Consider the following 16,611-nt stretch of genomic DNA (forward strand, 5'->3'; position numbering starts at 1 on the left):
CAGAACTCACTTCTGAGCCTACTATGCAAGGCCCGATTTGCCTAATAAGCCAAGTTTTCATGAATTAATTGCTTTTCGACTACCTAACCTACCTAACCTAACCTAACCTAACTTTTTCGGCTACCTAATCGAACCTAACCTATCAAGATAGGTTAGGTTAGGTTAGGTAGGGTTGGTTAGGTTCGGTCATATTTCTACGTTAATTTTAACTCCAATAAAAAAAAATTGACCTCTTACATAATGAAATGGGTTGCTTTATCATTTCATAAGAAAAAAATTAGAGAAAATATATTAATTCATGAAAACTTGGCTTATTAGGCAAATCGGGCCTTGCATTGTAGGCTGAAAAGTGAGTTCTGGCTACTAGGTACGACATATATATATATATATATATATATATATATATATATATATATATATATATATGTCGTACCTAATAGCCAGAACGCACTTCTCAGCCTACTATTCAAGACCCGATTTGCCTAATAAGCCAAGTTTTCATGAATTAATGTTTTTTCGTCTACCTAACCTACCTAACCTAACCTAACCTAGCTTTTTTTGGCTACCTAACCTAACCTTACCTATAAATATAGGTTAGGTTAGGTTAGGTAGGGTTGGTTAGGTTCGGTCATATATCTACGTTAATTTTAACTCCAATAAAAAAAAATTGACCTCATACATAGAGAAAAGGGTTGCTTTATCATTTCATAAGAAAAAAATTATAGTAAATATATTAATTCAGGAAAACTTGGCTTATTAGGCAAATCGGGCCTTGAATAGTAGGCTGAGAAGTGCGTTCTGGCTACTAGGTACGACATATATATATATATATATATATATATATATATATATATATATATATATATATATATATATATATATATATATATATATATATATATATATATGCGAACAAGCCTGAATGGTCCCCAGGACTATATGCGAATGAATATATATATATATATATATATATATATATAATATATATATATATATATATATATATATATATATATATATATATATATATATATATATATATATATATATATATATATATATATATATATATATATATATATATGTCGTACCTAGTAGCCAGAACGCACTTTTCAGCCTACTATGCAAGGACCGATTTGCCTGATAAGCCAAGTTTTCATGAATTAATATATTTTCTCTAATTTTTTCTTATGAAATGATAAAGCTACCCATTTCATTATGTATGAGTTCAATTTTTTGTTATTGGAGTTAAAATTTACGTAGATATATGACCGAACCTAACCAACCCTACTTAACCTAACCTAACCTATCTTTATAGGTTAGGTTAGGTTAGGTGGCCGAAAAAGTTAGGTTAGGTTAGGTAGGTTAGGTAGTCGAAAAACAATTAATTCATGAAAACTTGGCTTATTAGGCAAATTGGGCCTTGCATATTAGGCTGAGAAGTGCGTTCTGGCTACTAGGTACGACATATATATATATATATATATATATATATATATATATATATATATATATATATATATATATATATATATATATATATATATAATATATATATATATATATATATATATATATATATATATATATATATATATATATATATATATATATATATGTCGTACCTAGTAGCCAGAACGCACTTCTCAGCCTACTATGCAAGGCCCGATTTGCCTAATAAGCCAAGTTTTCCTGAATTATTATATTTTTTCTATTTTTTTCCTTATGAAATGATAAAGCTACCCATCTCATTATGTATGAGGTCAATTTTTTTTTATTAGAGTTCAAATTAACGTAGATATATGACCGAACCTAACCAACCCTACCTAACCTAACCTAACCTATCTTTATAGGTTAGGTTGGGTTAGGTAGCGGAAAAAGTTAGGTTAGGTTAGGTTAGGTAGGTTAGGTAGTCGAAAAAACATTAATTCATGAAAACTTGGCTTATTAGGCAAATTGGGCCTTGCATAGTAGGCCAAGAAGTGAGTTCTGGCTATTAGGTACGACATATATATATATATATATATATATATATATATATATATTTAGCTGGTATATTAAGAACTTTCCCCTTTTGATAATTCACTCATATAAAATTTTATTTTTCGACACAAAGACCCAGTCTATTCACTATCATTTCCAGAACAAATCCACATTGTTCGAAATTTCATGTAACTCTTCTTGTATATGGATTACTCTCTCTAGCCCACTTCAAGCAAATGGAACATTTTTAACTGCATTGATAATTTTTAGATATCCGTTACATCTGGCGGTGAATGTCCATAGAGTCTCGTTAAATTGTACGATTTTTTTTCCCCATCATAATTCTAATTGATTACCATTTTATATTCGATTCGATTACCATTAACACTCGATTAACACTGGAGATATCTGCAATTACCGTTCATTTAGTACAATTCAATTCACCTTTCTCCCAGTTCAATATCTCGCTGAGACATCAGCTCTCTAACTCCCGGTACCAGGCATACAGTTCTCACACAGACACACATCATACTGTAGTTAAAGCGTATCTCAGTGTCTTGCGATTTTTCTGGTGCAATAAATAAATAACACAATTAGTAATAAAATAGGCCAGCATACCCATGGGCCGCGTCACAAAGAGCCCAAAGCATCATAAACAGGTATACAAATAGAAAGGACACAAGGGCAGGAGCATGAGAGCAAGGACACATTGGCAGGTAAACAAATAACGGGACCTCATGGGCAGGTAAACAAATAACGAGACCTCATTTGCAGGTATATAAATAGTAGTTTCTAGTGTGCAAAATTGCATGTAGTGTTAGCTCAGTAAGCCATTACCCACGCCAGAGCGCATGCGGACTATTCATGAGAACTGCTTGGGCACCAGATCGGTGTCTCCTGAATTCCTGATGGACTCAGTAGGGTCCCAGGCTGAATAGCTTTTAGCATGTCTTGGCATAGGGGTATGGCGCACGGCTGGTGTCTACTAGGTCGGTGGGTAAATCCCGCTTTGCTTCAAATAATTTTCGCATTATTATTGTTATTATTATCATTATTTTGTTATTACTATTAATATCATGAAATTTATTTGTAATAATTGTTTACGTAGGAGAGATAGATAGATAGATAGAGAGAGAGATATCCTTATCCTTGTTCAGAGTACACTCATTAAATAAATGAGTCTCTAGGAGCAGGCTTTTGCTTGCAGTTTCACTGGGTAAGTCATTTTACAGCCGTTATGAACCCTAGTTCTAGTTTAAAAATAAATAGAGGAGCAGGGAGACAAGGAAAAGTTTATAGATGCTAGCATATATTATAGCTTACCATCTCCTCCCTCTCTCTCTCTTTGATATGTACACATAGAGGACTGACCTGCCATGGAGGCCGCAGTAGAGGCCACTGGAGAGGCAGTCTGCGGCAGGACACCCGGGGTAACTGCCCTGGCCGAGGACGCCGCCGCCCAGGTCCACCAGCTGCTGGAACAACACACACCTGTTTGTAGACGAGAGTTCTCCACCCACACGGCCAGGCTCCAGCCCAACTCCCTCCTTCCTTAAAATCATTTGATATAATATATCTCTAAAAGAGAATGTGCGTGATGTTCCACGGCAGATGTCTGGTGCTAACCTCAGCCATCTCTTCTGAATACTCATTGATGGTAGGTGCACGACTATCATGGGCTGGTAGAGGTTGGCCCCAAGGTCCCCCTTTAATAAGATCGGTTCCCTGCAACTCCCAGCGACTCGTATGGAGTCAAATAGGTATTTTGGGTTTCTACATAGTTCTCCAACATAACCACAACGTTGTGACAAGGTTGTATCAAAATAAACAAAACGATGTGCTTATATTTTGTGCTGGGTGAATTTATTCCATGTTCCCAGAGAGAGAGAGACATGAGGTGGGGAAGGGGTAAAATGGGAAAAGGAAGAAAGGGGGAATAGGTAGGAGACAGTTGACAGGGATAAGAGGGATAAGGAAGAAGAGAGTAAAGAGGGAGATAAGTGTTAGGGGGGAAGATAGGGTAAATATGAGATGAGGGAGGCTTTGGGTAAGAGAGCCGGGAGGCATTAAGGGAAGATATGAAAGACAAGGAAAAAGAAGGGAATGAGTAAAGGAGAGTAGAGAGGGAAAATGGGAGGAGGCAGAGGAGGGATGGGGAAGAAAGGGACAGACGGAAGAGGCTGAAGATTTGGCGAGGAGGGAGAGACTCTGTCATTGCCCGATACTCCATCTAGTGCTAAATATATGAATGTAATTGAACTTTCATTCACACACACGCCAAATTGACAAAGAGGAATTCCTGAAACCACCAACTTCAAGAACAAGAGGTGACAGATTCAAGCTAAGGAAACAAAGGGGCCAAAAATATTAGAAAGTTATATTTTGCAAACAGAGAGGTAGACGGTTGGAATAAGTTAAGTGTGAAAGTTGCAGAGGTCAAAACCGTCAGAAGTTTCAAAGCGTTATATGACAGTACTTTGAAGATCGGACACCACGAGCGTAGCTCTCATCCTGTAACTACACTTAGGTAATGAACACACATAGCAGCGACAGTATACAGATCTCATACATTAACACACACAAAAAAGAATAAAGTTTGTTACTCCACTAGAAGTCTTAAAGAAATGAAAAGGATATACAAAAAAGGACAGACTAAAAAACTGAACATCACAACACTAGACAAATCACAGAGTAACCATAATCACCAAATTCGAGACATCATCAATTACCATGTAAGGAAGAGAACGAAGGGACGTAAATGGAAAACGGAAGCTGCGATGAGCAAAACAAACATAAAAAGGAAATATTTAAAAAAAAATTAAGTAAAGATGAATTAATATCGAGCCGAAATTAATTAAATCGAAAAGCAAATTTTGATTACAAGAAGTAACCTCTTAAAATATATCAAATTATAAAAACGAAATTATTATCAGAAATATTTTATATAATATGAATATATTAAAACAAAGTTTTTGGGAGTTCTGTTAGATTTTTTTATTTAATTGTAAAACTTCACTTGTGTGTTTTAGGCCAGTTAGTGCATTAAGCACAGACACAGTGTTCTCCCATATTAACAGGGACTTGATGAAAGAATGTGAGTGACCTCTCACTAGCTCTAGTTGCCCTTGGGAGGTGGTGATCTTTGGGGGGTTTAAATACCGCAAAATTACCATCTCTTTTAAGGGTCTAAGTTTGGTGCAGTGGGTTAAAGGCGTACCTGCTATGCCAGTTGCTGTGAGGCTTCTGTGCTGGCTAGGGTTCAAGTCTCCTAATGGGAAAGTGTTATAAAACTTCACTTGTGTGTTTTAGGCAAGTTAGTGCATATATATATATATATATATATATATATATATATATACATATATATATATATATATATATATATATATATATATATATATATATATATATATATATTTATATATATATATATATTTATATATATCAGAGAAGAAGGGATATATATATATATGTATATATATATATATATGTATATATATATATATATATATATATATATATATATATATATATATATATATATATATATATATATATATATATATATATATATATATATATGGGAAGAAGGGTTTTATTAACAGGGACTTGATGAAATTAACGTATAAATGACCCCTCACTTGCTCTGGTGCTCTTGGGAGGTGTTGATCTTTGGGGTATTTAAATACTCCGAAATTATCATCTCTTTTAAGGGTCTGAGCGGGTGGTGGAGCGGGTTAAGGCGTACCTGTTATGCCAGTTGCTGGAAGGCTTCTGTGCTGGCTAGGGTTCGAGTCTCCTGGTGGGAAAGTGTTCTAAAGTTGTATATATATATATATATATATAAGGCACAACTCTCCTAAACACGAGAGTCAAGTATACAACTTTAGAACACTTTCCCACCAGGAGACTCGAACCCTAGCCAGCACAGAAGCCTTCCAGCAACTGGCATAACAGGTACGCCTTAACCCTCTCCACCACCTGCTCAGACCCTTAAAAGAGATGGTAATTTCGGAGTATTTAAATACCACAAAGATCACCACCTCCCAAGAGCACTAGAGCAAGTGAGGGGTCATTTAGACGTTAATTTCATCAAGTCCCTGTTAATATGGGAAGACACAGTGTCGATGCTTAAGGCACAACTCTCCTAAACACGAGAGTCAAGTATACAACTTTAGAACACTTTCCCACCAGGAGACTCGAACCCTAGCCAGCACAGTAGCCTTCCAGCAACTGGCATAACAGGTACGCCTTAACCCTCTCCACCACCTGCTCAGACCCTTAAAAGAGATGGTAATTTCGGAGTATTTAAATACCACAAAGATCACCACCTCCCAAGAGCACTAGAGCAAGTGAGGGGTCATTTAGACGTTAATTTCATCAAGTCCCTGTTAATATGGGAAGACACAGTGTCTATGCTTAAGGCACAACTCTCCTAAACACGAGAGTCAAGTATACAACTTTAGAACACTTTCCCACCAGGAGACTCGAACCCTAGCCAGCACAGAAGCCTTCCAGCAACTGGCATAACAGGTACGCCTTAACCCTCTCCACCACCTGCTCAGACCCTTAAAAGAGATGGTAATTTCGGAGTATTTAAAGTAGTGCTCTAGTGCTCTTGGGAGGTGGTGATCTTTGTGGTATTTAAATACTCCGAAATTACCATCTCTTTTAAGGGTCTGAGCAGGTGGTGGAGAGGGTTAAGGCGTACCTGTTATGCCAGTTGCTGGAAGGCTTCTGTGCTGGCTAGGGTTCGAGTCTCCTGGTGGGAAAGTGTTCTAAAGTTGTATACTTGACTCTCGTGTTTAGGAGAGTTGTGCCTTAAGCATAGACACTGTGTCTTCCCATATTAACAGGGACTTGATGAAATTAACGTCTAAATGACCCCTCACTTGCTCTAGTGCTCTTGGGAGGTGGTGATCTTTGTGGTATTTAAATACTCCGAAATTACCATCTCTTTTAAGGGTCTGAGCAGGTGGTGGAGAGGGTTAAGGCGTACCTGTTATGCCAGTTGCTGGAAGGCTTCTGTGCTGGCTAGGGTTCGAGTCTCCTGGTGGGAAAGTGTTCTAAAGTTGTATACTTGACTCTCGTGTTTAGGAGAGTTGTGCCTTAAGCATAGACACTGTGTCTTCCCATATTAACAGGGACTTGATGAAATTAACGTCTAAATGACCCCTCACTTGCTCTAGTGCTCTTGGGAGGTGGTGATCTTTGTGGTATTTAAATACTCCGAAATTACCATCTCTTTTAAGGGTCTGAGCAGGTGGTGGAGAGGGTTAAGGCGTACCTGTTATGCCAGTTGCTGGAAGGCTTCTGTGCTGGCTAGGGTTCGAGTCTCCTGGTGGGAAAGTGTTCTAAAGTTGTATACTTGACTCTCGTGTTTAGGAGAGTTGTGCCTTAAGCATAGACACTGTGTCTTCCCATATTAACAGGGACTTGATGAAATTAACGTCTAAATGACCCCTCACTTGCTCTAGTGCTCTTGGGAGGTGGTGATCTTTGTGGTATTTAAATACTCCGAAATTACCATCTCTTTTAAGGGTCTGAGCAGGTGGTGGAGAGGGTTAAGGCGTACCTGTTATGCCAGTTGCTGGAAGGCTTCTGTGCTGGCTAGGGTTCGAGTCTCCTGGTGGGAAAGTGTTCTAAAGTTGTATACTTGACTCTCGTGTTTAGGAGAGTTGTGCCTTAAGCATAGACACTGTGTCTTCCCATATTAACAGGGACTTGATGAAATTAACGTCTAAATGACCCCTCACTTGCTCTAGTGCTCTTGGGAGGTGGTGATCTTTGTGGTATTTAAATACTCCGAAATTACCATCTCTTTTAAGGGTCTGAGCAGGTGGTGGAGAGGGTTAAGGCGTACCTGTTATGCCAGTTGCTGGAAGGCTTCTGTGCTGGCTAGGGTTCGAGTCTCCTGGTGGGAAAGTGTTCTAAAGTTGTATACTTGACTCTCGTGTTTAGGAGAGTTGTGCCTTAAGCATAGACACTGTGTCTTCCCATATTAACAGGGACTTGATGAAATTAACGTCTAAATGACCCCTCACTTGCTCTAGTGCTCTTGGGAGGTGGTGATCTTTGTGGTATTTAAATACTCCGAAATTACCATCTCTTTTAAGGGTCTGAGCAGGTGGTGGAGAGGGTTAAGGCGTACCTGTTATGCCAGTTGCTGGAAGGCTTCTGTGCTGGCTAGGGTTCGAGTCTCCTGGTGGGAAAGTGTTCTAAAGTTGTATATATATATATATATATATATATATATATATATATATATATATATATATATATATATATATATATATATATATATATATATATATATATATAAATATATATATATATATATATAAATATATATATATATATATATATATATATATATATATATATATATATATATATATATATATATATAAATATATATATATATATATATATATATATATATATATATATAAATATATATATAAATATATATATATATATATATATATATATATATATATATATATATATATATATATATATATATATATATATATATATATATATATATATGTCGTACCTAGTAGCCAGAACGCACTTCTCAGCCTACTATGCAAGGCCCGATTTGCCTAATAAGCCAAGTTTTCCTGAAATAATATATGTTCTCTAATTTTTTTCTTATGAAATGATAAAGCTACCCATTTCTTTATGTATGAGGTAAATTTTTTTTTATTGGAATTAAAATTAACTTAGATATATGACCGAACCTAACCATCCCTACCTAACCTAACCTAACTTATCTTTATTGGTTAGGTTAGGTTAGGTAGCCGAAAAAGTTAGGTTAGGTTAGGTTAGGTAGGTTAGGTAGCCGAAAAACAATTCATGAAAACTTGGCTTATTAGGCAAATCGGGCCTTGCATAGTAGGCTGAGAAGTGCGTTCTGGCTACTAGGTACGACATATATATATATATATATATATATATATATATATATATATATATATATATATATATATATATATATATATATATATATATATATATATATATATATTATTAAATTTGACCGAAAAAGTAAGATTAATAATTCTAACACGAATTTTCTCAATCTTTCGTACATTACGCTTCACTGTTGGAGGTAAATAAAAAATCACTTCTCCAAAATTCATTTTTATTTCTAGTCTGACGCGACACGGGCGCGTTTCGTAAAACTTATTACATTTTCAAAGACTTCACAAATACACAACTGATTAGAACTTACGTATCTCTGATTTTATATCTACATTTGAGTGAGGTGGGAGGGGTGATGTGGCATTAACACAAGACAGAACAAGAGGGGATATTAATAGGGTATTAAAAGTATCAACACAAGACAGAACAGAAACAATGGGTATTGAATAGAAGTGTTTGTAGAAAGCCTATTGGTCCATATTTCTTGATGCTTCTATATTGGAGCGGAGTCTTGAGGTGGGTAGAATATAGTTGTGCAATAATTGGCTGTTGATTGCTGGTGTTGACTTCTTGATGTGTAGTGCCTCGCAAACGTCAAGCCGCCTGCTATCGCTGTATCTATCGATGATTTCTGTGTTGTTTACTAGGATTTCTCTGGTGATGGTTTGGTTATGGGAAGAGATTATATGTTCCTTAATGGAGCCCTGTTGCTTATGCATCGTTAAACGCCTAGAAAGAGATGTTGTTGTCTTGCCTATATACTGGGTTTTTTGGAGCTTACAGTCCCCAAGTGGGCATTTGAAGGCATAGACGACGTTAGTCTCTTTTAAAGCGTTCTGTTTTGTGTCTGGAGAGTTTCTCATGAGTAGGCTGGCCGTTTTTCTGGTTTTATAGTAAATCGTCAGTTGTATCCTCTGATTTTTGTCTGTAGGGATAACGTTTCTATTAACAATACCTTTCAGGACCCTTTCCTCCGTTTTATAAAAACGGAGGAAAGGGTCCTGAAAGATATTGTTAATAGAAACGTTATCCCTATAGACAAAAATCAGAGGATACAACTGACGATTTACTATAAAACCAGAAAAACGGCCAGCCTACTCATGAGAAACTCTCCAGAAACAAAACAGAACGCTTTAAAAGAGACTAACGTCGTCTATGCCTTCAAATGCCCACTTGGGGACTGTAAGCTCCAAAAAACCCAGTATATAGGCAAGACAACAGTAGTGAATAAGGAGACAGATTGAGGTAAAAAAATTTCAGAAACGGTTGGGCACTTCCATGCCGACTTGACCCTGGCGGGCCAGATCGTCCATCCCTCTTGTTTTAGGTGGTTAGGTTAGGGCACAGTCAGCGCGCTCCTGGCTGGCTGGCGGTGGTGGGGTGGTGGTCCCCCCTGGGGTCCCTGGGGGACCACCACCCATGGTGTACCTGAGGAACTGGTGCCCTATCCTAACCTGTTTTTGCACGATTTGTCTCGAGCTTTTAAGATGAGTCTAGGGCCTCAAGGAGGGGGTCTCTACTTATGAGAGGTACCGAGGATGAATGTTCAATAGTTGGAAACCAAAAAATACAATGGTGAAAGGCATATAAACGTTTTTGGAGTATTTTCATGGCATGAGCAAAAATGCATGATTTGTCCCGGGGTGTTACGAGAGTACTACGGTATCAATTTGGGGGCCCTTACTTTTGAATGGATCAGAGGGTGAATGTTCAATAGATTCAAACCAAGAAACGCAGTTGAAAGCGAATATAGAAGTTTTTGGAGTACTTTAATGAGGCTATGACTGAATAGTATAGGGAGTCCTTGGGCACAGCTCCATTTTCTGTAATGGTCAGAGGTGGATAACCCCAGTGGGGGTCAAGCATACAAGGGGGGGTCAAGATTCCTTACAAAGACCATTTTGGATATATAGGTGTAGTAAGCCTTATCTTGAATTTTCATGATACTGTGGGGTACATTGACATGAAGGGCGAGTCATAGAACAGGATCTGCATGTGAGATGGGTCATATTGGGGTTTTAAAGAAGTTAAGATAGCTTTAAAGAGTCCTGTGTGCTTGATAGTGGGGAAATGTTCAGTCAATAATTCTCGTGTTTTGAATCTGAATGAGGGGTCCTAGTTTGCGTTCTAGTCGTAAAATGAGTTCCTTAGTATATTTGCTATGGAAAATGAGCTTTCAGTACTCTATATAATTTGAAATTAGGTAAAGAAAGACATGTTTATGTGCGAGAAGAGTCAGGTTGGAAACTGTTTATTCCAGTCATCCCCCCTCGGCATTGCTCCGTTTTCTGTAGCTAAAGTAAAGATTCCATTTTCTGTGGTATTCAGTTGAATACTGGTGAAAAAGGCATACTTGCATTTGTAAGGTTCTAACCTGTTTATAGATTTTATAGATATATTTTTCGGGCCTCAAATTAGATTTTAATATGAAAAATAGCATCAAATGTATGTCTATCTTTTGTAATAAACGTTACAAGCATTAACAATACCTGTGATATTTCATAGCATACGAAAAGAAGTTTAAATAGTGGGGCCTCAGCCATATTATGTTGGGTTTGACACTCCAAACATTAATTTGACTCTCGTAAATATACTATAGAGGAAAGTAGTTGAGTGGTTTAAGCAATTTAATACGTACTGGGAATCTGAATCTGTTCGTATTCTGTATTAAATTTCATTTTTTAACATAATAATAGTTTTCAGCTATTGTAGTGGGGGCCCAATAACTTCATATAGCGCAACGACTGGCGCTATCTGTACCTAGTCCCCCCCTAAACTTAAAACAGTTGCACAATCTTACTTAAACACATTGCTAAACTCTTATACACAAACAAAAACTCAATTTTTAACTTACACAAATAAACCCAGGGCTTTCACATTCGCGCAAAATACTTAGTCCCCCCTAAACTTGAACACTCACAATCTTACGGTGCTTTAATTTCCAAAGCCTTCCAAACCTGCACTGGGTCCTGCCCTGCTGACTGCGGCTGGATGGATTACAATTGAGCCAAAAACAGTTGGTCAGGGCGAGATACGGCCTCATTTTTAGAGACATTTACTATAGCAAAAGCTTGAACGTCGAGAACTGAATGCGGGCCTGCACGAGAGTTGTTCTTGGCACTCAAATGTTTAGAGATTAAAATACATAGAATCTGCAAGAGCCCACCCTAAGTCGCTCACGCGGCCAATAGACATGTTTTTCGCCCAAATGTATTTATTTAAAATAATACGTCAGATAGAAAGAGTTTCGTATTGCTATTATATTTACCTTATAAAGCCTCTTTATAAAAATGATATGCCACTGCGTATTATGATTGTTTGATAATAAATATTGCATAAATACTTACACGATTTCATAAACAAAAAAAAACTTTTAATGAGCCATGGTTGGAAGGCTTTATCATTACTGTAATTACAAACTTTTAAAACTAACTAAAAATATATGTCTCATAGAGGAAGATTTATTCTTCAGGATATATATTATTTATTAATTAAGAGTTTCATTCTGTATAAAAAATGAAAGTTGCCAATATTTTCAAAGCTCTGGCCACTAATTTTTTATAAAGGTTTTCCAAGGGAGTAAATCTTGCTTCCTCTCTTTCTCCCAAATGTTTCCTCATTTGCACAGGAGCAGAGCAACCTTCGTGCGGGCCCTGGTTCAGTTCCCCAACGTCCGAGCTAATGGACATTACAAATTTCACTAAATGATGCAGTATCTTAGCTGTCTCTCTAATTATAAAGGTGTTAATCTTTTTTATAACCTTTGAGTGCTAGTTCTCAAAAGGTTCTTTACCTCAGAAAGAAAGAGAGAGAGAGAGAGAGAGAGAGATTCTATTTTTGTCCATATTCGAGCGGAATGTTGAACAACCTTCGTGCGGGTCCTGGTTCAGTTCCCCAACGTCCGAGATATTGGACATTACAAATTTCACTAAATGATTCATTATCTTAGCAGCCTCTCTAATTATAAAGTTGTTAATCTTTTTTATAACCTTTGAGTGCTAGTTCTCAAAAGGTTCTTTACCTCAGAAAGAGAGAGAGAGAGAGAGATTCTATTTTTGTCCATATTCGAGCGGAATGTTGAGCAACCTTCGTGCAGGACCCGGTTCAGTTCCCCAACGTCCGAGCTATTGCACATAGCAAATTTCTCTAAATGAGGCAGTATCTCGCCCCCACCCCCCGGATCAATGATTTTAGGGCAGTAAATAAGCAATTGCAATCCATCCAGCCGGCGACTTATCAGTGACTGTGGAAAGAATGTGTGTTCTTAGGACCATTATGGCCTCTTCGCGCATTTTCATTCCCTCACACATTTGAGTATTTGTTTCCCACATCAAGAATTTTGTCAAAAAACGTTCAAGGAAATACGAGCTTATTTATTCCAACTTATAGATAAAAAAACAAAAAAAAATAAACTGGCGACCCCTGGCAGCAAGTTCAGGAGGTCTCGGCCTATATCTGGCTGGGGTGGGTGTGGGGTTCTCAGTGAGAGATCATACGACCAAGCTGTGATGGAGACTATAAATGGTATGCATAAACCCTAATACTTTACAGGACTTGTCATGGTTTGTGCCTCATTGATAATTCGTTCCAAGTAGTTAAAAGTTAAATCTAAAAGAAATCCAATAAAGTTCAACGATTTTTTTCTCTCTCTCAATGGGTGTATGCAATTAATTTTTTCTGTTATATCTTTTATCAGAGCTCGGCCATCAGGCTGTAGATGTTGAGGAAAAGAGGAAGATGCAATGCAGGGAATCGCCCCTGGTATTTATTTCACGAGGTCATTGCGTCGTGGAGTATGAGGAATTGCCCAAGTTCATCGCACGCGTCAAGGCTTTGGCGGCAATTGAAAAGCAGTATGAAGGCGCAGATTTAGAAGACTCACATGTTCAAAGACAGAAAACAAAAAAAATTAACGCCGTTGAGACCGTATATGGCGGTTTTTGTGACGAAACAGAAATAAGACTACCTGTCGAAATAGGAATAGGCTTGATTAATGTGGTGTATAATGGAATACCCAACTTTATCGAGTGGGTGCAAGTCCAAGGTGAAATAGAAAAACAGTTTGCGGGGATTGATTTTAAACAGCGTGAAAACTGGTTTATTTATCATGACAAAGTTCGAGCGCAGAATGCATTTAGAGAAATTTTCTTTGGGGATTATGGGGATTATTGTTCCACCTCCGAAGCTGAGGAAATTGCGCCAGAGGATGAGGTTTATTGGAGGGAAAATTTGCATCCCGTCATTAAGGCAGATCTAGATAAAGCTCCACCCACAAGATAACTCTTAGGAACTAATGATGCAAAGGGGACATACTACAGGAACAATGTGCAGGTGGCCTGATGGGGGGGGGGGGGGGGGTTATCCCCAAATCCCGAGACTTTGTCCCCCAACCCAGACTCTGTTCAATCAGAACATTATTTTGTTTGTATATATATATATATATATATATATATATATATATATATATATATATATATATATATATATATATATATATATATATATATATATATGTGTGTTTTTTACCTAAATAAAAAAAAATCATGTATCATTATTATTATTATTATTGCACACTCCCCTTGAAGATGAAATATGTTAAAAAAAAAAAAAATGTCAGGTAGTATTTGCTAGAGTACTTGTCATGGGGGTGAATAAGTGATGAGGTCTCTCTCTTATTTTTAAAAACTACTTTAACAGATAAAAAAAAAAAAACTTGACATTTATACAATTTTTTATTTTATTATGAGTACATATACAAAAAAAACAAGCACTTTTTTATTATTCGTCGTTAGTGTAATAAGATCTAAGGTTCCTCCTTTTACTCGATGGTCTTTTCACTACTTGTGGCGGTACTTGACCTTTCCCTGCTCCATCTTGTTTAGGACGCACCAGCACAAATTCTTTTTTGCATTTTTTCATTACATGGGCCAAATGAGCCAGTGTATGGTAGTGAGATGCCAGCCATTCTTCTTCTTCACCCGCTCTAGACCAACCCACCCCAGAATTGCAGCCTATACCAAATGGCATAACTATCCGTTTGATAGAATTATTACTCTTGGCTTCGCTCATAATGCGACTCATGGCCTTTTTAAAACACCATCGTCTGTTGATAGTTGTATCTCTCCGCAATCCCGCTACTAAATCAATATCTTTACTGTGCTTAATATGGAATTGGTTAATGTCATTATTTTCAATAGACGCACCTACACTATATTGACATATGAGGGCTAAGAGATAAGGCTGCACATTAGGTTCTGGTGGCGGGGAGAGGATTATATTTCCTGGAGTGTCACGATCCGTAACTACAGCACAAAGCGTTTCAGGACATATTTTCTTTTCAACCACCCCATAAGGATATTTTTCCCACAGCTGTTGGGAGTAACCATTAGAAAACTGGTGTAGGGCAGGAAGATCATAGACAATACAGTCCCCGGGTTTAAATATATCATCGTTGGGGAAATCCACTTCAATAATAGAATCCTTGAGTCTCCGTAATTTGGCTCGCATGTAGTTGGAACACATCTCGAAGCGATTAAAAAGGTTTTTTAACATAACCTTCGTCTTATATACACCTTGTCACATAGAGTTGTTAGAGGCTTTTATAATATGTAATTCATAGTTTTTCTTTTTGTACAGAGAAATTAGGAAACAATAAATAAATAAATGTGTGTGTGTGTGTGTGTGTGTAGAGAAGTTAGGAAAAGTAAATTAAAATACAGGTTAACATTTCTTTTTTTGTGGTTTAATTTGTATGAAATATTACAATATAGATTCTACAGCTTTTCTAATCTCATCTTCATTATATTCCATTTCCATTTTCTCTTTGTCTTCATTGTCGTCGTCTTCCACAATAGTGAGCACTTCATCACCTACAGTAACAGACATGGCGCCGGTAGATGGATCATCTTCCACAGCAACGCTCGTGGTATCTTCCACGACAGCTGACCCGTCTTCTCTCACGTCAGCGGCAGGTCCGACAGTAGAAACAGTCTTTATCATTCGTAGAAACAGGTGGAATGGCCATACGTGGAATCTTGTGTCTGAAGATGCCATGGGTTGGAGAGCGAGTTGGCGTGTCATTATTTACAGGACATATCATTAAAGTGTCTATACCACGTTCTTGCAGTTTCTGAGCTAATTTGCACATCACAGGGAAATATTTAGTCTCCCATATGTTGCGTTCGCCACTTGTGAGATACTGCCCGCAAGCCTTGCCCAACCCATATGGGAAAATAATCCTTCCCACTTGTCCTCTTCGGCTTCTCTGAAGAATATGTTCAATGGCTTTTCGCAGAGCTTTGTCAAACCAACGCCATCTTTGGTATTCGGTATCATTTTTCAGGCCGTCATAAAAATGCTCATCCAAACTCCATGCTTCGTACCTGGGCTTTTTGTAAGAAGATGGCGTCGCTGGACCGTTGGTAAACTGGGTGATTAATCCAATAAGGTGCGGTAAAACAGCATAACTTTCATAGGGGTCGTCATCCATCCTATTGCAGAATTCGGGTGCTTCGCCAACAAATATGAGGCCGGGGATATCTCTATCAGTTCTAACAGCACGATTTTTGTACGGCAGGTTTTTCCGATGCAATCGAGCATAGGGGTATCGTTCCCATAAAGTGTGCACCATTTCGCTCAACTGTACGCTTGTTGCATCCAAATCATAGAGCAGACAATCACGATTGTTATAGATGGGCA

General features: G+C 37.5%; 1 protein-coding gene across 1 annotated transcript in view; it reads right to left on the minus strand.

The window, feature by feature from the left end:
- LOC123751759 (putative neural-cadherin 2) overlaps positions 1–16,611 on the minus strand; it is a 297,993-nt gene that overhangs the window by 60,677 nt on the left and 220,705 nt on the right. Inside the window, exon 19 of the mRNA XM_069339611.1 lies at positions 3,355–3,455. Within this exon, the coding sequence (XP_069195712.1) occupies positions 3,355–3,455 (101 nt within the window). The remainder of the gene's footprint in view (positions 1–3,354; positions 3,456–16,611) is intronic.

This window comes from Procambarus clarkii, chromosome 42 (assembly GCF_040958095.1).
Source record: "Procambarus clarkii isolate CNS0578487 chromosome 42, FALCON_Pclarkii_2.0, whole genome shotgun sequence".
In the NCBI taxonomy this organism is placed as follows: domain Eukaryota; kingdom Metazoa; phylum Arthropoda; class Malacostraca; order Decapoda; family Cambaridae; genus Procambarus; species Procambarus clarkii.